The sequence below is a fragment of the Drosophila busckii genome, chromosome 2L (genome assembly GCF_011750605.1).
Source record: "Drosophila busckii strain San Diego stock center, stock number 13000-0081.31 chromosome 2L, ASM1175060v1, whole genome shotgun sequence".
In the NCBI taxonomy this organism is placed as follows: Eukaryota; Metazoa; Arthropoda; class Insecta; order Diptera; family Drosophilidae; genus Drosophila; species Drosophila busckii.
The window spans coordinates 1070893-1097282 of NC_046604.1; the positions used below are offsets into that span (position 1 = coordinate 1070893).

General features: G+C 35.7%; 2 protein-coding genes and 2 non-coding genes across 5 annotated transcripts; 2 read left to right on the forward strand and 2 right to left on the reverse strand.

Moving 5' to 3' along the window:
- The first annotated feature begins 258 nt into the window (after window positions 1-258).
- LOC108602236 (CG34393) lies at window positions 259-16293 on the forward strand. The gene is made up of 12 exons (XM_017990288.2): window positions 259-543; window positions 3672-4207; window positions 4271-4360; window positions 4490-4603; window positions 4671-4867; window positions 5542-5665; window positions 5731-5865; window positions 6020-6151; window positions 6293-6436; window positions 8092-8543; window positions 9137-9303; window positions 16194-16293. Exons 2-12 carry the CDS (start codon window positions 3890-3892, stop codon window positions 16262-16264), a joined length of 1944 nt encoding a protein of 647 aa, XP_017845777.2. The 5' UTR covers window positions 259-543; window positions 3672-3889; the 3' UTR covers window positions 16265-16293.
- Window positions 16294-16763: 470 nt separating this feature from the next.
- Window positions 16764-20602, reverse strand: LOC108597704 (abhydrolase domain-containing protein 2). 2 transcript variants are annotated; one of them, XM_017984394.2, is made up of 5 exons: window positions 20296-20600; window positions 18414-18583; window positions 17999-18353; window positions 17593-17942; window positions 16768-17376 (listed from the first exon to the last, which is right to left on the reverse strand). In XM_017984394.2, exons 1-5 carry the CDS (start codon window positions 20448-20450, stop codon window positions 17207-17209), a joined length of 1200 nt encoding a protein of 399 aa, XP_017839883.1. In that variant the 5' UTR covers window positions 20451-20600; the 3' UTR covers window positions 16768-17206. The 2 variants fall into 2 exon arrangements, with proteins under 2 accessions (XP_033148971.1, XP_017839883.1); XM_033293080.1 differs by having other exon boundaries at window positions 16764-17376; window positions 17999-18583; window positions 20296-20602.
- Trnas-aga lies at window positions 17440-17521 on the reverse strand. Its single transcript has one exon. It is a non-coding gene; the product is annotated as a tRNA-Ser (tRNA).
- Window positions 18726-18796, forward strand: Trnag-gcc. The gene has a single exon. It is a non-coding gene; the product is annotated as a tRNA-Gly (tRNA).
- Window positions 20603-26390: the final 5788 nt, after the last annotated feature.

Sequence of the window (26390 nt, forward strand, 5' to 3'; positions counted from 1 at the left end):
GCGCGCGCCAGCCGACAGCTTTGCTGTGGCAAGTTGGTTTGCTTCATACCGCAGCCAGGTTGCAACTTGTTGCAACTGTTAACAAAAACAATGGGAAATTTCACAGACAACAGCAGCATCCGTTGCTGTTAAGCACACTCGCACTACAGCGTTTAGTTCAAATAGGATAACGAGTGCGAGTGGTTCAATGAACGCTTGAAAATAAAGCTCGAGAAAAATTCAAAAAATAACACAAAATTTAAAGTGTATATGAAATTTTGCCACACCTGCGCGCGGTACGCTGACATATAATAATAATAAAAAAAAAAAGGTTTCCAATCTACCTTATGCCCCAAGTGCAATGTCAATACATTTGTGTAAGTGCTCGTTGTGCTTAAATAAAAGTCCAGCGTTGAGTGCAAGTTATTAATATTCCCAGCCAGCTGTCAACAGCATAACCATAATGAATTTCTCAAGTGCTTGCTGAAAAAAAAAACAAAAAATACAAATAAAATGAATAAATACATGTGCCTGTGTGTGTGCTGCTGCCCATTGGCAGCCCCAGTAAGTATGCTTTACATATTTGTATAACTCAGCTGTGCGAGATCTTCTGCCACATTACGCATACGAGGCGTGTGACGCATTTAACAAGTGTACCCCTCGCCGATAAAAAGCATAATTAAACCCAAAATGGAGCACAGTGTCAACCCGTTTGGTACATAAAGCATAAATTATGTGCATTTTGTGTTCAGTTTACCGCTGCCCGCAACAACGATAATGTTCAGCTTCATTACGTTCATAATACAATATTCGATAGTGTTTACGCTCGCTCTTGTGTTAGTGTGAGTGTGTGTGCTTACGCCGGAAGTTACTGCATAAATGAGGGCACATTTTCAGTTTTCAGTTTTCAGTTGGACTGTGCATTTCCATTTGCAATCAGCGGATATTAATATTTATATGCAGCAAATTGATCAATGAATTTCGAGAGCCACTTCACTTATTTTTTCAAGCCCAATTGTTTTATTTAAGTTAGCATTGCACATTTGCATTGATTTGTAATTTATTTTTAATTATTTGCAGACAAATGTGCTACCGGGATTACGTGACCACTATTTATCGTTATTACTTTTCCTTGATTGTAACAAACAAAGTGTTACTAGAATCATTAATAAAGTGAAATTTAGATAATGCGACTCAATTTGATTGCCCTTATTTTGAATGCTCAAGACAAAAATGAGCAGGAAGCTAATTAAATTTATTGTAATGAATTGGTTAAACATTAAAATATATTATTACGTTGATAATGTTAGTCGAGGAAGTGGTGTTTTAAGCATTTAATTTGGTGAAATTTTAAAGATAAAAGTAAAAAATGTGTAGCTGTATAAATTTAAAATTAATCAATCTTGACAGTTTACTAGAAAATTAAATGTGAAATTTTATGTTTAGTTTGGTAATTAAAAATTATAAAAAAGAATTGTTTATCTAGTGCAAAAAAGAGAGTTTAATTAATATTTTCTTGTAGTATTAAAAATTTCAACAAAGCTGCAAGTGAAGTAAAAGAAAATAATTTAAATTAAAATTCGATTTTTAATGCAACTATTTTTCAATTCACATGAGATAAATTAAATTATTAAAAAAGATATTGGTTTATCTAGTGCTCAAATAAACAAGGGTTTAATTAATATTTCTTGTAGTATTTAAAAATTTTTCAACAAAGTGCAAGTGAAGTAAAGAAATAATTTAAATTAATTCGATTTTTTAATGAATTATTTTTTTAATTTCCAGTCAGGTAGTATTCAGTTACTTTTTAATTAAGGCTCACATTAAATATGATTGTTAAGAATATTATCAATTTGTAATGTTTGCAGTAAGATTGAGTTCAAAATTTGATTTGAATGTGCTCACATTTCAATCAATTTCACTTTCGTGAATATTTAGCTAAATTACTTTTAGCACTGTTGCTTTAGCTTTCAGCCTTTTCTTTTACGCTTAAACGTTTCTTCAAGCCATGCAACTGAGATTGTACATAAATATGCGAGAAAAAAGTGATTTTATATTCATGTAGCCACAACAAAGTAATTTGCAACAATTTTGATCCAGACTGCCACTCAAGCTGTCAATGACACGTTCAACAGTCGGGCGGGCGTCTGTCCGGCGTTTATTTGGTCCCTCAGGAAAAATTTACTGATTTCAATATAATTGATTGATTTTCTCTTGGCCTGGCGCGTTGGTAATGTTATTGAAATGGCTTCCAAAAATTTGTCAAGTTCTTTTCGTGCCAGTGACATGGCATGCATGTTTTAGATATTCTTCGTGCTCAGTCAATCGTTCAAAAAGGTTGCCGAATATTCAAATGAAATGGGCGGCTTAGATTTGCTACGCTCGGTGCTTTGGCAAGTGCGTTGTCAATATTCAAATTGCACAAAAAATGTCATGCAAATTCATATATGCGATGATGATATGACTATAATGCTGAGAAGTATATTTGCTTGGCCCTCGGCACGTTTGCAATCCTTCATAAACATGATTGGAATTTTAATAAGTCACAGCCATTAGATACATAGGCAGGCTAGCCATATGTCTGTCTTTTTATCAACATGGCATACAGACGAGTAAATGTATAAATAAAAAAAAGGGAAAAGTTTTGCTAGTTGTAACTACTAGCTTATGGCCCAACCCCATTCATAATAAGTTTGTCGCATGTGGCAAACACAACACACACAAACACACACAAAATGTAAATGTAAATTTGCGCTGTATGCGTGTATGATAGATACAAATCTAAGCAACAAATGCAACACAGACAGCGAGAGCAATGTTTGTTCTTTTTTCCGCTTCAGTCTCACTCCCAGCCATTACAGCTGTTAACAAGCTTGTTATGCCAGAGCGAACAAAAATATTGTATTATGAAATGTATGCAAATTATATGGCGCACATATATAAATATATATGTAGAAAATACACAATGTTCACTAGGGAAAATATTTTTTTTGACCTTTCGCTCACCCTTGATGAGAATTTAGTTTGGCCTGCATTGCGCAGACTATAATGAACATGCTTAATTGGATTAGCCCCAGCTGCTCTTCCATAATAATAATTTTTAATAATATTTTAACACATTCGACTATGTCTTAGGATAAAAATTCCTACAGTTTATGCATTATATTTCCAAGTGTCGATTGCTCACACATAGATGTCGCATCAGCACTGTTCAATAATCATATGTTTAATATTATTAATTAAGAATATAATACATATAAGCTCAAAATGCTGCAACTATGAATCAATCTATATGCATAATTAATATTTAATACTATGGGTAGCTAGCTATAGATTTTATGCATAGTTGCATATACGATATTTATGATGAGTACGAACTGACGTTTCACATTTGAATATCAGTGATGTGCAGTATGAATTATATGGCAGCCTTTGAAGTGATTTAATGGTTGCTATTGTCTGGCTCACAAAGTCGATTTGGCAACGAATTTGAATTGGAAGATGGTGGCTTTACGCCTTATTAATGGGCTGCAGTAAGTGGCCCCAATGGAATAATAAGCGTTCTGATTTACACACGCGCCCACCCTCACTTTGTCGGCGACTACGCAGCGTATGAGTAATGCGAAGCAATTGAACGCGCTGTTGACTTGTTGACAGTTGATGATACAGTTGTTACTTTTTCGTACTTACAGTGTTATTAAGACGCGCATAAATCAGTGCGTGAGCCTCAGAAAACATTGCAACTAATCCTCAGCGCAATTGACGATACGTGCTTGTAATGATGACAGTCGAAGCTGCCTCACCTGTCATCTGGCGCATGCCGTTGCATTAAGCCAAAGTCAAAGCCACCGCCCACATACGAACACACACACACATGACCGCATCACGAGCGGCACACAGAACGTGACACATGGCGATGTACTTTTATGCCAGTAAGATATCAGCCATCGCCTGTGGCACGCGCTGCAAGCAGACAGTGCTGCAAAAATCGCGTGGTCAGCGCGACAGAGATAAAGCTGAACGCCAGCGCCAGCAGCAGCAGCAGCAGCAGCAGCAGCAACAACAACAGCGTCGTGACAGCGACGGCATCGAATCATCATCAGGCATTTACTCTTTAGAAACTAACGCGCTAACTGCTGCAGATCCAGCGCTGGCAATGCGACTGCGGCGACGCCACAGCGCCGAACAGTTGAGTGTGCAGGACATGATGCATTTAGATGAGTTCGGGGTAAGCGCCAATGCGCATAAATGTAATTATTCAAATGCAAATTTGTTTGTTTGCAATTTGCAGTTGGCTCACATGCAACAGTCCCAGGATATTGTGCAATACGATGTGCCACGAAATGCGCACAGACGCAGCCAATGCGATGTCAATTTTGAGGTAATTAAAACCAAATCATTTTTCCATACGCGCATTTAATTAAGCGCACTGCTTAATTTTGTTTGCCTTTATGTCGATTTGAGCGCTTAATTGCTATGGCAAAAATAAATATAATTTTTGTATTTGCAGAGCTCGGTGCTTGGATCCGGTGGCATAATGTATATAAATGCTAAAATTGTTTCCGGCCCACTGGAATCATTTACCGAAGTGCTCATACCGCAGCATGTTGCCGATTTAGATAAGGTAAGCTACAATATATATAAAAAAAAAACAGCATAGTACATTCAATTTAATTTTGTTTTTTTGTAAGGAATTTCTGTTCTCATTCTTGCTGTCATCACGACTCTTTCTGCGGCCACATGAGCTGCTGGGCCAGCTGCTGCATGCGGTACCTGATAGCGAACGCCTGGAGACTCTTGTTGCTCTGCTGGCCGAGTGGACGCAAAGATTTCCCTATGATTATCGTGATGAGCGCATGATGAATCATGTTAAACATATCGTTGCCAGGTGAATAACTCAAACTTAAAGCTCAAAGTGTTTAGTTCATTTGCTGTACTTTACACATTTTTATTTTGTATTTATTCAATGAAAAGCTCAAACATGCAAAACAAATTGATTTCCTCATAAATTTCATATTATTTACATTTTTCAAACCTTGCTCAACAAGCAAATGAATTTAATACTTGCTAAAAAATTTAATTGAATTTGTTCTGTTTAGCAACTAATAAATATTTCTAGAAATTGCTTACAACAATCAAAAAAAGGATTACAATAAATTGAATTTTAGTTTGCCGCAATTATAATCAGAAATATAATTAATTATTTATTATTACAATTTTGTCAGTTTTTATTATTTTGAGTCTCATTTACTTTTAATTTTCTTTAGTGCATATCAATTATTTTATTACTTCAGTCTTTCTTTGATTAAAAGAAATTAAATCAATTTTATTCCCAATTATTATCATTTTTATTCCCAACATTTTATTTCCAATTTTTATTATTTTTATTCCCAACATTTTTACAAAGTTTATGTAACTTGTTGTTTATTTTGAGTCTCATGACTTCATTTACTTTTAATTTTATTTCTAATGCTTAAGTAATTCTTTTTGAAGCTTGTGCAGCTTAAGCAACAAACATAAAATACTTTATTTATTAATTAAATTTTTATTCTTTGGTTGCAGATGCTCGAATTCACATTTAGAAACTATAGTCTCCCAAGTACTAAGTGCCTTACTACAACGTTTGACTGATTTAGAGGGACACGAGGCCGATCTGCGTGCCTCTCAGTCCAATAATGACAACAAGGTAACACAACAGTCCCCACATAATTTCGCCAGTGCGCACTGCTAACAATTTACAACTACCAACAGCGCTTGGAAGCTCTAGCGAACCCAACGGCCACACAATATGCACAGATCTTGTGCCGTCTGGAAAAGAAATTGGCCAAGCATGTGGGACCCGAGGAGTTTCTGCAGTGCAGCAGCATGGTGCTGTTGGATAAGCAGGTAGGAGCGGCACTGACTTCCTTTGTGCCCTTTTCGGCACGCTATGCATACATTAACGCAGAGCAAGCGACAGAGCAAGGATAAGCAATTAAAAGGGTTGACAAGCAGCTTCATTAAGTGAATGTATGTGTGTGTGCTTTTTACGCCTTTGCAGAAGAAGTGGGACCAACCTAGCGCTTCGGGCGGACCGCCAGGCGCACAGGATCCAAAGAAGACTTGCAATCTGGAAACCTATCTGGACTGGTCGGCACGTCTGCGTCTCTTTGTCTGCAATCAAATACTGCAGGTAAGTCCCGAGACGCATTAACTTTTGCATGCGTTTATTAAATATGCATGAAGCACTGCATGCCATATAATTTATGCTTGCAGTCAGTCAACTTCGCTGAATTTGTTAGCTCAAACAATTTGTTGCTTTATTTTCACACAGTGCGTTGGCATTGAGGAGCGCAGTCGAACCGTTGAGCTCTGGAGCGGCGTGGCTCAGTATTGTCTGCTCGTAGGCAACTACAACAGTGCAACTGCCATACTGGAATCCTTGGAATCGCCAGCTATAGCCCGGCTTAAGATTACGGTAAGTGCGAACATAAACAACTATGCATAGCTAATTAAATGATCAGCGTCAAGTTTCATGCCCATAGAATCAACTTGTAGCCGATTGTAATCTCTTAAGCTGATTATGCGTAATACATTGCTATGAAATTGTTAGAAAGCAGTTCAAGCTGTTTGTATAAATGGCAACTTAAATCACTTGAATCTTACGTATGCGTAATTTGGGATATTAAATTTTGCTATTCATATTTAATATAATGTACTGCTAAGCAAACTGCTTGCAGGCATAACGTATTTCTGAATTTAAAGGCAATTATAATGCACAAAATATTTAGCCTAAAGCGCTCATTAGTTGTGCGTATACGTAATTTTAAGATATTTATATAATGTTCAAGCTTGCTAGTGAAGACCATTTCATAGATTTCTTGTTTTTCTAATACCAAAGAGAAAGAGAGTGAGCACAGCTAAAAATAAAGCATATTTAATATTAAAATATAAGTACTTAGCTTCTTAGCAAGCTGAAAATGAAACCTTATATAACAATTTTAATTATAATAACGCCTTAATGCTTTAGCTTTGCTTTACTTTTGATGACCTACATTACGAAATTGTTCAATACAGAATAACTAATTATTGTCTCAAACAAATTTGCTTAGAAAGTGTATTTTATTTATTTATTTAATGCTTTCTTCATTATTTATACGAATCAAGCAACTTGTAATAGAAACTTACAGACAATTCGGCTGCTGTTTACTTTTTGTATACAGCAGCCAATAAAGCGGCCATGCCCTTTCAATAGTAAATCAAGCTCTACTCGATTTGTCTGACACACTTGGCATCAAGTATTCAACCCGTGATTAACATTTAACCCAATGGGTCTCAACTCAAGCTCAACTCAATAAAAAGATGAAATAATTAATTTGTTGCTGCCATTCATAAAAATATGTGCCTGCCACAATCTACTCGAAGCTGCTTCTCATTTAGTTTCAGCTTAATTTTAAATTCTTTGGCACCCTTGATAATTTTCAGCTTGAAAGCTGCGAGAGCTCAAACAGAACTATGCACTTTAATTCACTTTAGCAGTTAAATTTTTAATTAAATTTAATTTTTTTATTCAAGCTGTAATTTTATACATGTAACATTGAATTTCTTGTTAAAGTTGCTGCCAACAAAAGCAAGAAATTTGATAAATTATGTCTTATTTTCATGTTAACTCAAAGCAGAGCAGTTTGCATTTTGTTATGTACAAAAAGCATAAATAAGCTGCACAATGCACAATAAGGAGAATCCAAAAAAACAAAATTGAATTAATTCATAGAGAATATCTATTGTTCGTAGTAACAAGAGAGCAAGCGAATTATTTTTGCACAAAGAGCATAAATTTAAAGCGCTTGTAATTGATTGTTGTGGCAGCTGCAAAATTTTTAGAGCGAAAAATAAATATATTACGTATACGTATGTGTGTGTGTCATAAAATTGTATGTGAGCAAAGCTTTAGCGTAAATTAGGGATATAAAAATCGCACAAAATCAAAGCCATTAGCTTTAAGAGCGAACCCAAAGCAACGAGAGATACCTAACAAAGCAAATAAAACGAAATAAAGATTATAGCGGGCACATGGCGTTTACAATTACAATATATGTACATGTGTGTGTGTGTGTGTTTATTTGATTACAGTGGAGTAAATTGCAAGTGACATGTCAACAATTGGATTGCATGCAACGGCATGCCGAAGGACATGGACATTTATGGCAGCAGCAGGCAATCGTCTTAAATGAGCAGCAGCAAACTCTAAAGACTGATAAGTCCGATAAGCGCACAACGGAAAAGTTATCATCATCAACAGCAGCAGCAGCAGCAACATCCCCACTCAATGCCAAAGTCAGCTTCAACTTGGATGTGAAGCATGCGACAAATGCCAGTGGTGGGCGTCAAATGGCCATAACAGGCACTTCCGGTATAAATGCAATGGACCCAGCACCTCAATCGCCCGAAGCGAGCAGCAGCAACAGCACCAGCAACAGCAGCAGCAGTATGAAGCAGTTGGCAACCAACGATTGGGTTGTTATTCCTGTCTATGCGGATATTGTTAAATTGGCGCTGGCCGAACGTGAAAATTGTTTACAACGGTGAGTAGCGCAGCATATCCGGTATAATATTTGTTTATGCAAATATATTGATATATATTTGTGATTGATTTACAGCTAGCAATATTTGATTGCGCATACGCCGTGTGCATTGTAGATAAGCAAATATTATATTTTTCGTTTTAATTTCATTAACCGCAACGTGCTGAAATAAATGATGATGTGCAAAAGAAAAATACAGCGGGCATAAATTTAATATTGTCACGCCCACATTTTAAATGAAACGTTTGTTTATTGCCAAACGAATTTGTTGCTTAATGTGCATAAATTCGCTGATGCGGGTTAAAGCAAATATTTAATGGCAAGTTTCAGTTGATTTTCATGCTCAATGTGGGGCTTTAATCAAATTATCACTATATATGCTGGCAATATTTTATTTTATTAGTTGCTGTGTGGTCACTTTCAATTGGTTTGAAGCCGCGGCATTATAGGCTTAATAAATTATAAGCGCAATCTACTTGAATTCAAATGAAATGTGCGCTCTTTGCACATTTGTGTGTGCATATTTTATTGGCAAACACTGTGCGTTACTAATTGCGTTTTTCCCTTTGGTCTATTTTTGCTGCTACTTCCAGTTTGCCAAACGGCCATATCAATATAACAGCCTTCGATCGAATGGCTGCCATTGTGGGCGCTTTTAGCAAGCACATGCAGGCGATGAAGCCAACGCAGGCGCCAACTAGCGGCGAGTTTGAAAACTTCTGCGCCCATATGCAGCGAGCTACAAAACTTGGCGAAGCGGGTAAGTAATGCAACTATTGTAAGTCAAACTTTTCCACGCCCCCTCCACCCCCAGCAGCTATGTGGTTGGCGCTATATTTTGCTCGGCATTCTTTAGCCCGAGCCCTAGTCCTTGCTATGTTGTTGTTTGTTTCCTCTGCACTCACTTCACAAGTATTTTATCGCATTTTTGCACATTTTTCACTGGCACTTGTCGGCCTTTTTACCATTTGTTTGCTTAGTGCAAAACTTTAAGTGTACCGTTGACTTCAAGTAGCCTGCACTACGTAGTATATGTGCGCTACTTTTATTTGTTTCCATGTGGTTTCATTTAAATCTATTGCTGACAGCTGGGCATAATTTATAAATAATTTAGCCTAGCATTTAATTGAAAGTCGTCAGCACTTGGGCACAACAATTATTTTGCCATTTGCTGTAATTTATGCTTAATTTATTTAAATTAAGCAGCGCAAAATGAAATTTAGCGCGCTGCTTAAGTTGTCAACACCTAAGAAATGGGCAAATTATTTTCAAGCTTCAACACACAAATCAAACAAAAGGGCATTATGCTGTCTTAAATAATCAAGAATAAGAGCAACACAAAATTAGAATGTCAACAAGAGTAACGTTAACTGTAACTTCAAATAAGAATAAAGTAGTTGAGCCTTGAACTTGCAACTAAATGTAAAACCTGTGCTGGCATAGTTTTAATAGAGTTAAAAGAAAGTGAAAAAGAGTTATGAGCAATGGCAGAGAAATTGAGAGCGAGGCTGAAAATAATTCATATAAAATCAGAGTACTTAAATTATGATAAACATTTTTTCAAATTCACATTTGCAAACAATTTGTATACAGACAACAGTAGACTAAGAGAAAATTCCACAGTCAGCGATCACGTAATACGCAATAAGGCTCAGCCAATGAAAAAATTCTCAATTGAACTCAACTATACTAAACTGTCGCTAAGCAGGAGAATAATACAATAATACGAGGTAGCGGACTGCGCTCTTCGCTTTGAGAATTTCGGGTACTTAGCTTCAGACACTCGCTGGCGACCAGCACAAGCTAAGTAACCCAAGAGCGCAGTCCCGCTACCTTGTATTATTCGACCATGGGCAGGAGCTCGCTTTAACCAAGGAGTGTGAGTGAGCGACGCTGCCTTAGAGAGAGCGCAGCTGCTGAGCGTGGGAAAAGAAGAGCGAGCGCGTAGGAAGAAACCAAGAGCAAAGGCTCTTTTCTCAAAGAGTGTGAATAGCCGTCGCTGCCTTAGAGTGAGAACAGCGTTTCTTTAGCGCGAGAGCAGCGCTGCCCTCACACAAAAGCAGCGCTACTGAGCGTGAGAAAAAGTGAGCCAGCGCTTTGGCAGAAGCTAAGAGCAAAGGTCGCTTTAACCAAAGAGTATAAAACTCTCTTTGCTTTAACTCAACTAAGCTAAGATGGCGGTGATCGACTTGACTAAGTTTAAGCTGGCAAGCAATATTGTTTGTTCAATTATTTGACTGTTGTATTTATAATTGAACTGATGCAATAATGATAAAGAATAATGATACATAAAATATTCTATTGAGTTAACATAGCAACTTTATTTATGGGAGCAGAAACATTTAGTTCTTCAATTGATATGGTGTGATATATTTAAATATTTGCATACGTATATTTACATGAAGAGTTGTCTTATATAGGTTAGTTTATTTGTTATTAAATATTCAATATATTAAAAGGCTGTTTGTCTTTAATATTTGAATTAGTTGCAGTTAACAAGAATGTGTTCAATTCCGAAAAATGTATATATGTCTAGCTAATATCATTTTTTCTCACTTATGACAGTTGTTTTGGCTTACTTGGTTATTTTATTTTACTTGCATACTTTCTTAATTAATTAGTATGTCCCAACGTAGTTGCTAATTAAGTAAGTTAATGACTTTAGTTTCTTCATTCACACACGACTTCTGGCTGTTGCTTTACGACCAAAGTTTGTTTTAGTAAATGCGCCCAAAATCTCAACTCAGCTGCAGCTCAGCTCAGACTAATAATGACAGCAACAATCAGGTGCGCCACGTGTCGCGTTGTCGGGGCACATAAAGTTCGTACTTTCCAAAAAAAAAAAGTCCTTCTTTTGAGCTGTCAACGAGTTGATATATTTTTCACGGCATGTGCACATGGCAAAAATACTCTTAGTGCAATAAAGTTGCACTAGAGCCAAAATAGAACAGCAGAGAATTATGAAAAAAAAAATGGTTCTAACGAAGCCACATGGACCGTACTCATTATGGAAGCCAGGAAGCGTAGAGCGTACTTTGAAGACTTTTCACCAGCGGCGTCGACAAAGAACAAACAAAAAACATAGTAAACTGTCTTTGGAAGCTGCAAGAGAGAAAAAAAAGAAAACTTGAAAGCAAAGAATGAAAAGTTATGACTGCTTTGGTTGGAATTTTCCTTTGCCTCACACACACACACACACACACACGTTAGAGACTCAAACAGTTTCAAGTGTTGATTCTCAGGCGACACTTCATTGAAAAGCGCTTGATGTAAAATAATTTATGATGTATGCACAAAATTTCAAATGCAGTTTACAAAACTTTAAGCAAACTTTAAGTTTAAACGGCATAAATAAATATTAAATGCAAACAGTTGTAAAAGTTGCTAACTAAACGATTGCTCTAATTAAGTTCTAGCCCCAACCTGAGCGCTAATAAACTAGCAGTACTTTAAACCTAGAGACTAAACACATGCCTGCTTTATATATTTTTTATTTAGCCCAACACACACACAAGTGTTTTTCGTCGTTTTTGCTTTTGTGCTTGATTCTTTTTTTATTTCATTTTGTCTGCTGATTTAAGCGGATTTCCTTAAGCTATGCCAGCCAGCAGTCTTACCTGACATAACAAGCACGAAAACATGGCCCAAGTAGCTAAGCTGAAAATTATACACTATTTTGCAGTTTTTTCCTCTGCTTTTAGCCAATATAATGCCACTTGGCTGTGTTTGCGCTGCAAACAAGCGAAGCTTCATAACAAGCGCCTAATAAAGCGATAGCTGTGGGCGGAACCACATTGCCCCACCACCAGCTTAAAGCTTCAAGTATATAAGCTTTGGTTAAGATTTTGACACACTCAAAGCCTGAGCAATTTCTTTTGCCTACGCTAACTGATTGAGGTTTTGTATTAAGATTTAATAAAATATTATTTTATTTTCATTGAAAGCAAAAAGAAAAAAAAACGATTGCCAGCTGCCACATGCAAAAACTTCTCTCAGGCACGTGCTTGGGCTTGTATCCACATTTATGCTTTGGTATGCGTGTGTGTGTCAGCCAACTATGTTTGTAAAAAAAAGATTAGCTCAGCCACAAAAATCAGCTAACAGCACAGTTACTTTAAGTTGGAATTAGCATTTTCTATAACACATTTAATTTATTAAAAAGCTGCAATACGCGAGATTTTTTTAATTATTTTCTGTAATTTTAAACTTGAAACATTATATTTATGTTTATTGTTTATTTTCATTTATAACATTCAAAGGTATTTTTAATTAAAATATAAATTAATAGTTTTTTGCCTATGCATACAATTTGTTTGTTGTTTTGGTTTTCGTTTTTGCCAATAAATGATTTGATTGTGTCCCTGCGGCATTCACTTCTTTTATTGCTAATAAAATACGAAACTAAATAATAAAAAAAAAACGAATTGACACATTTAATTATTTTAAAACGAACACGTCAGTTTGATAATATTTTATATTTTAAACAACTGAGTAAAATAAAAAAAAGCTATAAAAGTAAAGCGAATTTTCGAGCAAGGCTTAAGCAAACGCATCTATCCCTAAAAAGGCTAAAGCGTCAGCACAGACACGCACACACACATATGCAAAATGCAAGCCTTTCAATAGGCAGCACGTCTGTCAAGACTGGAGACAAACATTTGGAGAATGCAGCAACGACACAAGGAATATAAAAAAGAGACCGAAGCAAAGCCAAACAATCGAGGGCACAAGAAAACTGAGAAATTTCTCAAAATAATATTTACATTTGCATGTGTGTGTGTGGCTTGAAAATTTGTAAATTAAATTTGTAATCTTTGCCGCCCACAGGGCGTATGATTAATTTATACAAAATTGTGGCAGTTATTGAAACAATACGAATAACAGTTACACTATGCTACCTACAACATGCTTGTTTACAAGTCCTTGATATAACTGCAGACTAGGCGTATGATTAATTTATACAACTTGTTAGCTGCTGTATCAAAAGATATTCTAGTTACATGACTATTCTAAATACAAGCAACATATAGTTCTTGTTTACACTTTTGCGGTTGTATTTCCATTTGGCTAATTTAAATAAGCAATGCATGCGACAAATTGCCGCAGAGTCAACAACAACAACAACAAGCCAAGAAATTTCTCTGTCGTCGGGCAAAGGCAATTTGGCATTCAAATGTAACTAATTTATATAACAAGCTTATGTACGTTTGTGTGTGTGTGTGTAGGCTGGCAACAAGCCAAATAGCCAAAGGACAAGGCAAACAAATGAGACACTCATTAGCCAATGAGCGAGGCTTTGAGGTATTTATAATGCCATTTAGCATTAACACCATATGGCTTTTAAGCCTTAAGCCTTGGCCCAAGTATTTTTAACCACGTTCTGCAGCTGACTGCAGTCGCATAGCAAAACTTGACCACATTTACTGCCTTTCATATACTGTCAACATTCCACTGACACGTCAGAGAGACAGCCAGACAGTTTGAATTAAATAGTTAAAGCGACACTAAGTGCTGACCACAATGAGTGCCACGCCCACTCCCTTGACAATTCTCTCTGTCACATAATTGGCATTATTCAGTTTTGTGGGCGGTTCGTTTTTGTTACAGCTTGTTATGCCTAGAGGAGTAAACATGTTTTGTCTGGCGCCAAGACTACGCATAGCTACTCTCATTCGCATGCTCGTTTTCTCTTTCTCTACCTCTACACAGAGACAGCGACAGTGACAACGACTGTGTTATTTATCAGCTGTCTACTGCAAACAAAAAGATTCAACGAACAATTGTTCAATATCTAGTTACTGTTGTCTGTTACTTAAGACTGAACAAAGGAAAGCTCAGTAGTCAGCTCAGTTGATATTCATTTGTTTAGTATTTAAAATTAAATATAATGTTAAAAATGCATAGAGCAGCTTAATAAGTAAATTTCGGCAATCTTATAAAATTAATTGTTAATAGCTGTTGCGTAGCTAAAGAACTAACTAAAACTTGCTTTGACTAAATAGAACAGTTAACATAATAGATTAGCATAAGTTGAAGCTGGCAACGATTTTTTAAAAATCTACTGTAATTATAAAATATTTAAAAAAAACTGTTTCCCCATAAAATTTAATTATTGTCCTATTTATGGACAGATTTTAAATAAAACAAAATATATAAAAATGTAAATTAAATTAAATTGTTAAGTTTCGATGGCTTTAGTTGCTAGATCTCATATTTTGTTTAATAATTAAGCTTGTAAATAAATAAAAAAATAAATTTTATATTAATGCAGTAAATTAATATGCATAATTTAACAATTTTAAAGCTTCTCACTCTTTAATGCTTATGAGTATTAAGAGTATTAAGAAATTGTTCAACATTTAGTTACGTTGTTTATACTTTAAGACTGCAACTAAACAAAGTAAACTTTGATTAATTATGCTTACAACATTATTTATCTGAATCAATTTTGTGCGCTCTGCTTTGAAACTTTAAACAATTCAATTAATTCTAAGCAAAGTGTCGAGCTCTGCAATCAAGCTTCAACTGGAATTTTTCAATTAAAAATCTAGCACTTTTTTTTGGCAAAACATTGCAGAGCAATCAAGTTGTGGTCGAGTCTATGCTAATAACTTGCTATTAGCCTGGCTCTGAACGAATTTCAAAAGCCAAGGCAAATGTTTAGATTATAGGCAAAGCATAGAAGAGCAGTTGCCATGCAGACAAAACAAGAGAGACACTTTAGCATTTTTTTTGGTTACGGTAAGACTTTTTTTTTTTTTTTTTTTGGGTGTGAAATTGTTAGGAGACAGACAAACTGGAAACATTCTGCGGCAAGTCAAGCGCACAGCTGTTGACTAACGTTGACCAACAACAGAGCCTTGCAACATTGTAAAATTTTAATGGGCTCAGCTCATGGTGTGAACTGTGTGCCACATTTTAGACGCACACACACACATTACTTCTTTATGATGTTAGCTAGGCCAGTTGCGCTGTAACTTTATTACAATTTTTTCTATTAAAATGTAACGAACCACTTGGCACTTGGCAGTAGTAGCGGCGGCCAACACTTGACCGCAACTTGGCCCACACGACTCAGTTGCAAACTGCAATATATGCTTAAATATTTACTTGCCACATGCAGCGCAAAAAGTAGCAGCATTTGAAATAATCAATTGAACAATCCGTGCTATTTTTATAAGCCCAGAACTTGGCTTTATGCAAATTCAATTACAAAAATAAAATGGCATAAATTAAAATGTCTAATGAACTAGCACAAGAAATATTTTAAAAGCTTTTCACTTTGAAGGCTGCTAAATTTAAATATTTCTTAGAAAAGGAATCTATTGTTTGCATTAAGCCTCAAAGGACCGGGCAGGCTCAACAGTTTTTTGGGACGTGCGTGCTAAATATAAATAATTGTATCAAAAGCCTTGAAGCAAGTCAGGGGCACGTGCCCCAAACAAAATAATAAAGTAGACTACAATTCCTGGAAGCCGATTCATGTCCAGCTGGCAAAATCATAAAATGTCATTGAGTTTGATTGAATATTGAGTTGCGCTAGTTGCTGCATTTCCATCAAGTTTAGCAACTTCCATCAATTGTTAATTTACTCTTATTCAGTATTAAAGCTTCAATCTAAAATATTTAAATTCTCATTTTAATTTACAGATCTAATGATGGCATCGTTTGCCTGCGAGGAGCCCAACAATGCCGAGAAGCTAATGTACGATTTAAATTAAATCATGAATTTATCAAAAAAAAAAACAAAAACACAACATTCCTATTTAAGTATAAACGATACATATACTAAATACATAAACAAATTGTAAATTGTACAGCATCACTAACTAAACAATAAGTATTAACAATTTATAGTGTATAATATTTATAACTGCAACAAGCAAATAAACTAAACTAAATACATTTTTAAAATGACGCACAAACTGTGTTTTGATTATGTTACTTTTATTTTCAATATATAAACACTCATAGATACAAATATTGCAAACATTTAAGCGCTTGATATACAATTTCAATTTCAGTGTTTTGTTTTTTTTTTGGTATACAATACTTCAGTGTGATATACATCGGAAATGTTATAGACTAAATTCTTGGCCTGACAGCTGCAAGCAAATACATTGATTTATAATCATTGTAATAGTTAATACGTGTTTTTTTGTTCTTGAAATGTTTCTAGTACACATATACATACATATATAAAAATACATTTATAAAAACGGAATTAAAAATCATATACACATATATAAAAAGTCTACAATAAGGCAATTTGCAATTTGCGCTCAGGGACTTGCGATTTGCTTCGTTTCATTTTGCATTTTGCGTATTTAGCAAACACTTGAAGTTTAGTTAACATACATATTAACATTTATATATAGAATTTGCTTAGAAATAAGTACATGGTATGTGCGTTACTTACTAAGAACATAAATTATTCGGCTCTAACTAACTAGCCATTCATTTGTCATGCCAACATGTTTTGGGTCAAGTAAACGAGAAATATAATTTCACAAATTTGTTTTTAAATGCACTTTAAAAAGTTTACATCAAGTATATGTATATCTTTACTTTTTACACCAAAAATGTTAATGTGTTTTTCATATGTGTGAGTAGCATTCTAAAATTTTGACACTCAAGCGTTTAGTCCATGCAAGTGTAATTATTTATGCAACAACTTTGCGTGTATCTGTATGCATCAATACCAAAGAGCCAACCATAGCAACTAGTGTGCGATCCAGCCAGGTAACTGGATTCGGATAAAGAAAACCGCCTTCATAAAAGCCCAAATGACCGCCATGTGCTACTTCAACGTAGGCGGACTTTGCGCGAGTGGCTAAAAATAAAAAAATATATATTAATAATATAAATAAAATAACAAAAAAAGTAATCACACATTCGCAGCCGGTAGGATTCGAACCTACGCTCCCAGAGGGAATCTGATTTCTAGTCAGACGCCTTAACCGCTCGGCCACGGCTGCTTTTGCTTACAAACAGCAAACTACCGTTATATACGTTCGTGTAGCATTTTTTTCGGAGTAGCTAAACTTACTAGCAAATTCCTTTATGGGATGCAGCAAATCCTCTGGCACCAACGGATCATCTTTGGCATTTATAAATATCATCGGTTTCTCAATCGTATCAAAATAGAACAGCGATGAGCTCCATTTGTAGAGCTCTTGTGTAGATGAAAAATTATAAACTCGACGTGTATACGCCTCGTCAAGCTCTGGCAAAGTAGCGGCTGCAATAATTTCACGCTCATTGAGATTGTGGCGTGCTTTAACCTCATCGGATAATAAAATATGACGATGGCGTAATATGATGCTCTTAACATTCTCGGTCATAATGTATAAATAGAAACGTCGAAAGTTTTGCCAATTCAGCAGCCATTTGGTGCCTCTGCAAAAGTAAAATGTTTAATATATAAAACAATAAATGTGGTCGTAGTAACTTACTCTACTGCATTATAGCCCTGGCATATAGAAATACCACCAATGACGCTGTTCGGCTTAGTCTTTTGAATTTCGCCCATATATTTGGTAACCAGATTGCCGCCCAGACTAAAACCAACAGCTACAATATGACTTTGCATATACTTCTGATGCAGATGCTCCACCATGGCAGCAAAGTCTTCTGTATGGCCATAGGTAAAAATGCGTGTCGATGTCACCTGCACTGTGCGTAGAGCGCCAATGTGATTCATAACAGCGCAGCGATAGCCATTGCATTGGGCCAAATGCACAAAGGTGCGTATATAAACCGATTCGGAGCTGTTGGCAATGCCAGGACAAATGGCAACAGTAATATCATCTGAAAAAAAGCAAAATATAATTAGTACTAATGATTCAAATGACATATAGTGCAGCTTACCTTCCGACTCCTTTAGTGGCTGATACAAATCATAGGTTAAAGTTGAGCCATCAACCAGCGATAAATAAACACGCTCGCCTAACGGCCATGGGCAACGCACGCGACCCACAATACTATGCAAAACAGTTTGCACATGTCCACTAAAGCCCCATAAACGTGGTGGAATATAACTGTAATAAAATAGTAAAAGAAATAGCCAAGTTAATGCAACTTCATTTGAAAATCATATGCAAATATTAACTAAAAATCAAGCACAAGTTTTTGACTGAGCTTGCAAGCTTAAGTGGTGAATTCGCTGTGAGCTTTTCATAAGCATCGGTGGTTCAGTGGTAGAATGCTCGCCTGCCACGCGGGCGGCCCGGGTTCGATTCCCGGCCGATGCAACTTACTTTTTATTTTATTTATTATTTTTTTTAATTTAACAATTTGAAAAAGAGCGAGGACAAATGATTTTTTTGTAGAAACCAATTGAATTCAATTGAGCACTAAAATCTGGCGTGCAAAAACGTGCACAATAATTTGTATTCTATTGTGTTTGTTGTTTGTTCCAATTAGAATCAATCAAATAGCATGAAAATTTAACAATTGTGTCAACTAACTCTTAATGACCATAGTACTCAAGCATGCAAGCTAAGGCATAATTAGAAAAATATACATTAAATATTTAAAAGCTTTCGTGAGAAAAACAAACAGCTGCATGCACTGCTCAAGGTGAATCATCAACCATAACAATTGCACTTGATATCATATTGTCGATACAAATTATAAAATTGAGAGTGAGCGAGAGTGTGAGCGAGCAGCTTCTCGTTGTTTCAGTCGCTTACGTAATCTTTGTTGTCAAACAAATGCCGGCAAAGCAGCTGCGTCTGGGCAAAATGCCAAAATAAAAAAAAAACAACAACAAAGAAATAATTAAACAGGTTGCCAGCGTTAAGCCGGATGCCTGAAATTTTATGTGCTGCCTTATCAAAATTTTTACTTAGGGTTCATTGTCTAACTGTAAAAGCGATAACAGCAGCAACTGTCTGCCTTTGGAGTCATTACTGCTCACCGCTCCACATTCGCTTTTGCTCAATCAGTTGCTAGGCGTTAGTCGCTCTCTTTGCAGTTTCAAATAACTGCGTAAATAATAAGGGTAGTTAACACCCTAAGCCAAACATAAGCCATAGGCATATGTAAATGTGTGTGTGTGTGTGTGAGTGATTGATGCACTTTTGCTTAACGCTTATATTTCTCAAATGCAGAAAACTTTCCACTCACGCTCAAGAAAGGCAAATCGATATTATTTTTATTATGCTTATCAAATTACATACATATAAGCGTAATACATATGCATGCATGCGTTTGTTTAAATTAAAACAGACACCTGTGTAGCCTAAGATAAAATATAATTGTCTATGATATTAGCTATCAGCGTTATACAATCCGTTCGCATGCTAATAAACTAATCGCCTATTTAATAATTAATTTAATTTTGACAATTACTGCATATCTAAATGTACAACAAATACAGTAATTTGTTAACTCGCTGTTTGTGGGGCCACACTAATTGCGACTAATGATTCACCTGTTGGGGCAGCTGTTATTCCACACACAGCTCGAACTTTATACAAGTGGAGGAAGTATGACTGATTATGGCTCTGGTAATCATTAAAAATACAATACCAACCATCCAAGTGCATGAGTACGCATTGTAAACCACATTTTGTGAATTCTCTAAGCTATTTTATCATATAATATACTCGCGTTTGTTTGTAGTTTTGTTGGCGCATGCAAACAGCTGAGCGCCCACAACGCAAAGGTTTATTGTATAGGCGTGGGAGTAAAAATCCAAAACATACAGATGTAAACTTTATAGCTGAGTTTGGATGTCACTACTTACGGTTCCCTTAGCACCGGCGCAATCTTGTAGAGACAATCCAGAAACTGCTCGTCGAGACACCAAACGCTCGGCTTCAATGGCTGGCTGTGCACATTTAGGATGCGAAACAAGATGCACACAATAACAGCCACAAGAGTTAAAAAGGCGGTGGACATTGTCCTTCAACCTTATTTTCACTTGTCTGCTGCTTTTTAGTAATTTTTCACTATGGTTGTCAGTGTCTCAGTTAATTTGCTTTTAAATTAATACAGCCCACTACGCTTTCGTGTATTCATGGCAAGCGAACGAAATGTTTTACAGCAGTTTAGTTTACGAGAGTATAATAATAATAATGTGCGAGTGAGAGGTCGAGCTTATCGAGTAATCGTTATCTGTATGTCAAACATGTATCGGATTTTGTTATTGCCCTGCGAATTTGAGCGGCGTAGCTAGAATTTCATAGCTAAATAATAACTAAAAGGCCAACCACAAGCGCTAGCATCAAATAAAGTATAAAATACGTACGTATTTTCATGTACAGTAAATATAAACACTCATTTATGCGTAAAATTTATAGAATAAATTATTAAAATAGATTTACCATCAATTGGCATGCTCCTAGCTAAATCTAGCTATAAAGTTGCTAAAACGGTAGCACTGACTTAAGGTTGTATATCGGGTATCGAATCTCTTGCTCGCTGTTGCAAAACAGTTGTTATTTTTAAATAATTGCTCAACACTCTTTCTGATACGCGCGTAGTTTAAATTTCAAATTTGCAACAAGTGCTGCATGCAAACAAAGAAATGTAAGAAAGCAAATTTTAGGAAAAACAAATTTCTTTATAAATTTATTATGTTTGCTACGCTAAGCTCCACAACTTTTGTACACCATTAAGTTTGCTTATAATTTTAAATGAATATTTTAATATTGTGTGTGATAAATACACATGTAATAAATAAAAAAAATAGTACAGATTACTTGGATCTGCCCTTGGTGCAGTTTAGTGCACTTCAAAGGCATTAATGCCGACCTGTTGTGTTGATTATATACAAGACTCCACTTCAATTGTTGCTCGCTCCCGGAATTGCATGTCAAACAGCTAAAGATGCAGTTAGGAGAGCTGGAGCTGGGTGTCAATGATGGATTGGGCTGTGTGTTATTGTTATGATTCGTATGAATTCAATGCGTAATTGCCTACAAATGTTTCATCTAAACAAGATGCTGTGTATTTATTTTTACAATAGCACAAAAGTCTGTGGCGAGCAGATCAAAAGATTTACACACTGCACAAAATATATTGTATAATAATTGTTTATTAAACATTAATATTAAACAGCCCGCTGCCGTCACATAAGCTGTCAGTAGATAAAATTTTATGATGTCCCCCCAGCCCCAGTTTATGCGGCGACCATATGGCAACCACTGACTGCAGCAATTTGTGCGCTAAGCCCCGCTGATCCGTTTACCATAAATATGTTGATATATCACAGCGCAGGATTAGCTTCCTGTTTGCAGCCATATGGAGTGTGGCCCAGCTAGGGGGGAATTTCAACTCAAGCATATGATATGGGAGCCGCTCAGCTCTCAGCTTGTAAAATATATGAAGTGTTAATTTGTAAATGATTTCGAATGTTTATGATTATGTCTGCACCAATTGGAGACTTGCTAAGCTCGCTGACAATAAATTGCTTAAACTTGGCCAAACTGCAGCTGTATATTATTTTATTTAGTGTTTGTTTTTCAGCGGCTTTCATAGATTTTCTCCAAATATTTTCTTTTCATTAGACGCATGCAAATAGATTTCTCTCTCTTTCGCCTTTTGTTCTCAATTAGTAACGCCCTCAGCTGCAGACACTACCCAATTGCTACCTGATCGATGATCAATGCCGCTCTCAAAGAATTTTTGTTTGCTTTGCTGCCCACAAACAAAAAATTTATTTACAAAAAAAAAAAAGAAAAAACAGTAGGTGTTTGCTTGCTTTTAAGTTTGTTTTTGCTGCAGCTTAGTGAATTTTTATATAAATAAATAGGCAAGCTAAATATTTTCTACAAATATATAAGCAAAGTCAATATTTTGTTAGAGTGTTTTTACAAATTCTAAGCGGAAATTGAAAACGGAAAGGATTGCAAGCAAATAGTAATAAATAAAAAGAAACTAAGCCTATGCATTTTTTTAAATTAGCTTGTATAAATAAATAGGCAAGCCAAATGAATGAGCAAATCCAATATTTTGTTAGTGATTTTTATTGTAATAGAAAGCGAAAAAATTGAAATTAAAAAAAAAATCTATACACTTCGTCAAATAATTTTTGAATTTAATTAAGATACTTTACTTTTTAAATTATACTCTGTTTCATTCTTAAACAATTATTTTGAAATTTAATTAATTCCATAGACTAGTTAGATGTTTTTTCTTGAGTTTATTAGATTTTTATATTAATAAATATTTTCTGCAACTAAAACTTAAGTCAAATATTTTGTTAGAAGCCCTTTTTTAAATTTATTATTTATAAATTGGCAAGTGGCTATAGTATTATTATAAATATTATTTTTCTAACAAAAAAAAAGGCACAATTTGCGGCACATTTTGGTGTCGCTCAAGTGTTTGCCGCATTGCTCGTTAGAAAGTTTGCGCAGCATAAAAAAACTAAAAAAAAAAAAAACAAAAAGACTGCGGCTGACAAGTTTTTTGTTATTGTTGTGGAGAGTCTACGTATATGCTATACATAATGACATTATTATTATAAGCGTACTTTTTTGTATATGCAACAAAAGCAGACACGCCCCAAAAGGGGGGAGTGTGTGAGCGAGAGAGAGAAGCGAGAGCGTGTGTGTGGCGCAGAGGAAACGAAGGAAGCTTGAAAGTGTCCAAGTGCCTTCTTTTGTTCTTCGTCACGTACTGCGGTTCAGTCGCAGTTAAAACCAGATATAGCCACACACCAGACCCACCCCCACCCCCCTGAAAGTCTCAAAAAGGAAGCGGAAACAGCCACAATATTAACAACAACAACAGACAGGAGTACACCATCAAGTACCGTTCGATCGTTGTAGTGTATTTTTTTTATATTCTTTTTTTTTCGTAACTCTCTTGAGTTTACTGCTTGCGGGTCCAAATTACAAAACAAAAGCTGTAAAATGTAACAAAATGCAAAAACAAACAGCTAGAGAGCTGGGCTGGGGTTGAGGGGGTGGGGATTGTGCTGTTGGTGCTGGCTGCTGCATAAATATTGTCAACAACAATAGCACGGGCTGGGCTGGGCTGGGGGGTGGGCGGGCTTTGGCTTTTTGTCATCATTTTGTGCGCATCTCAGCGCAAAAATCTGTTGACGCAATTGTCACGTGCTGACAATTTCTCTACTTGTCCTGCCAAAAGGATGTTGCCGTTGCCACACGGCGAGTCACGCGCGCTTTTTCGTGTAGTTTTTTTTCTGTACTCCCCTTGTCTTGTCGCTTGCCGCATGCTGCATGCCTCGTGCTACTTTGTTGGCTACAAGTGTTGCGCACACTCACAAGTGCTAAAGAAATGGCGTCTAAGCTTGTAGCTATACTAAAGTAGAACTTAGTATAGTTACCATTTTGAAATAAAAAGAGCATTCCAAGAAAAAAATATTAACTCCAAGAAAAATAAATTATAAATAAAATAAACAACTATTTTAATTAAAAAAAATAGTTTTTAAGAAACTTTTCATATAAAAATGAATTTCCACACAATCGAATTCTAAACTTAATCATAAAAATAATCAACATAATATTGTTTTTGATTATTTTTAAATTAATACTATGAAAATATATCATATCAAATAAAAAATATAGTTTTTATGAAATTTGTAAATAGATAAAGTATAGAAGTATTATATGATAAATATTAAATACTTTTATTTGAAGCCTTGTAAATTAATATACATAAATTTTATTAAACAATTACAAGCTAATTTTAAATATACACTATTATATTTTATTTATATATGTATTCATAATCTATTTTATTCATCTTTATATATATACAATATTTAAATAATCTATATTTTTATAGCATTTACTTTTCTAAATAAAGTTTTTTTCTTATTACTTCTGATATTCCATTGCTTACTGTATTATTTATTAAGCTAGTTTGATATATATACATCTATCTATTTATTGTTGCCATGTTTCACATATTTTCATAATTTAAAATACATTTGCAGCAAACCAAATTAATATTGTTTAGTAACTATGTCAGCTGCTCTTTGATTTTGTATGCCAACAATCAATTTATCTTCCCTACTCCTTTTGCTGTTCACACCTCCATCTCTCACTCTCTCCCCTGCACACTCTTCTAACTTTGCATCATGACAAGTTGATAAATCTTTAATATTTCACCGCTGACGACACAGACGTCAAATTAGTGACACTTTCTCATTAACGCCTTGCTGCCAAAGGCAAAGGGGCGGTCAGAACTGGGCCTATGAGCTCCACACTAGCTGTGGACAGGCGCCGCCTGCTTCAGCTAATGTGGAAATCCGACACTTGCCTCGACTCAACTCGACTGCAGCAGCTGAGGATGAGAATGAAGATGAGCGCAGAGACGACGGAACACATGCGCCAAATGAAGTGTTTAGGCGTTGGGTGTAGGCAGTGCCCACGAATGTGTTCGAATGTCGGTTAATTACAAAATCCCGCAACACTTGAGACAGGTCGAGGGGCAAGGAACTGACTCAAATTTCAGATGCCGACAATACATCAAAGCGTTGCGGGAAATTCGTTTGCTAGAAAGAGTTGCTGAAGAATGAAGAAAATATAAAGATGCAAGCAGACAGACAAACAGAATATAAAAGTATATAAAAATAAATAATATGCAGAAATTTATAATATTTTTGAACAATAATGAAGCTAAGATTTAAGCACAAGCAAAAATCAGCAAAGAGTTTTAATTAATTCAAATAATTGTCATTAGTGAGAATAAATAAAAATAGTTTTAATTAATAATAATATAATATTTGTAATAAATGTAAAAACTATTAAATAATATTTAGAGCCTAATTTTTAAATCAAATTTAAGTACTAACAACTTGAACAATCAAACATATTTTTACTAAAGAATTTCTAACTACCTTTGGTTCATTTTTTAAACTTTGCTATATTGAAATTAAATATTATTATTATTTGCTCTGCCAAAGCAAACATCCCTAGAACGAAACACACTTGACGGCACAATTTACAATGTTTTACATTATTAAAGGAAAAAGAGGCAACGCTCACACCCCGAGGAGCGAACACCACACGCCCCACAGTCAACTTGGTCCTTGCTCTGAGCTTCAAGCAGATATTTCAACAGTTGTTGATGCAAACACCCCGGATCATTGTTATATATACGTATATATTGACTGTATAGCGATTTCTCTGATCGCGATAGTTTTCACATGTTTTGTTCAAACATTAATTCCGTTTAAATGATTTCCACTTAATGTTTTGGGATTTTGGATTTTGCGGTGTGCGCAGCTTTTAGCTTAGCGCGTAATCAAGTGGAAATGAATTTGACCAACACAAGAGCTTGCCTTTTGTATATTTCGATTTTTTGCTTTTTATTTTTTTTTATTTTGTGGTATGCCCCATTTCATTTTTTTTTTTAATGATGATTGTTACGTGGCCAGGGGCCCAGTGAGCCGTGAAAACAGCAACAGAAATTGTTTAAACAAGAGAGCCGTGACAAGAACGCGGCATGCAGCATGTGCAGCAAGGACAAAGTATGGCCACAAATTTGCGTCCTTATAGCTGTGAGTGTAGTCAATGCCAAATGTTAAACTGGGCGCTGTTTTAATGTCTACGGTTAACCATTGGCCAAAATATGCAATTTACATTGGCCACATCCACATGCCTGGCTCAAGGACAACGCGTACTTGAACGCGCTCGTTCAAGGACATGCGCTAGGCCTAGGCAACAGCTGAATATTTTTTGTTTTGGCCTGCTTGCTGTCAACAGCGTCCGCAGCGGGCGCAATGTCCTTTCACAACTCATCAGCATCCTGCCGCGTGCGTCTCGTGCTGTGGATCCTTTTCGTCTATCTCCTGTCTGTTGCAGCTCCCTCTGGTGCGCTGCTGGTGCAAATCGTTTGCATTTAACACTAACCTTCTGTGCT

Coding starts and splice junctions, on each gene's coding strand:
- LOC108602236 (XM_017990288.2), top strand. CDS start 3,890: ATGGCGATGTACTTTTATGCCAGTAAGATATCAGCCATCGCCTGTGGC. Junction 4,208..4,270: donor TGCATTTAGATGAGTTCGGG/GTAAGCGCCAAT, acceptor TGCAATTTGCAG/TTGGCTCACATGCAACAGTC. Junction 5,666..5,730: donor AGTCCAATAATGACAACAAG/GTAACACAACAG, acceptor AACTACCAACAG/CGCTTGGAAGCTCTAGCGAA.
- LOC108597704 (XM_033293080.1), bottom strand. CDS start 20,450: ATGTCCACCGCCTTTTTAACTCTTGTGGCTGTTATTGTGTGCATCTTG. Junction 18,584..20,295: donor GCGCCGGTGCTAAGGGAACC/GTAAGTAGTGAC, acceptor ATTTTATTACAG/TTATATTCCACCACGTTTAT. Junction 17,943..17,998: donor CAGGGCTATAATGCAGTAGA/GTAAGTTACTAC, acceptor TTACTTTTGCAG/AGGCACCAAATGGCTGCTGA.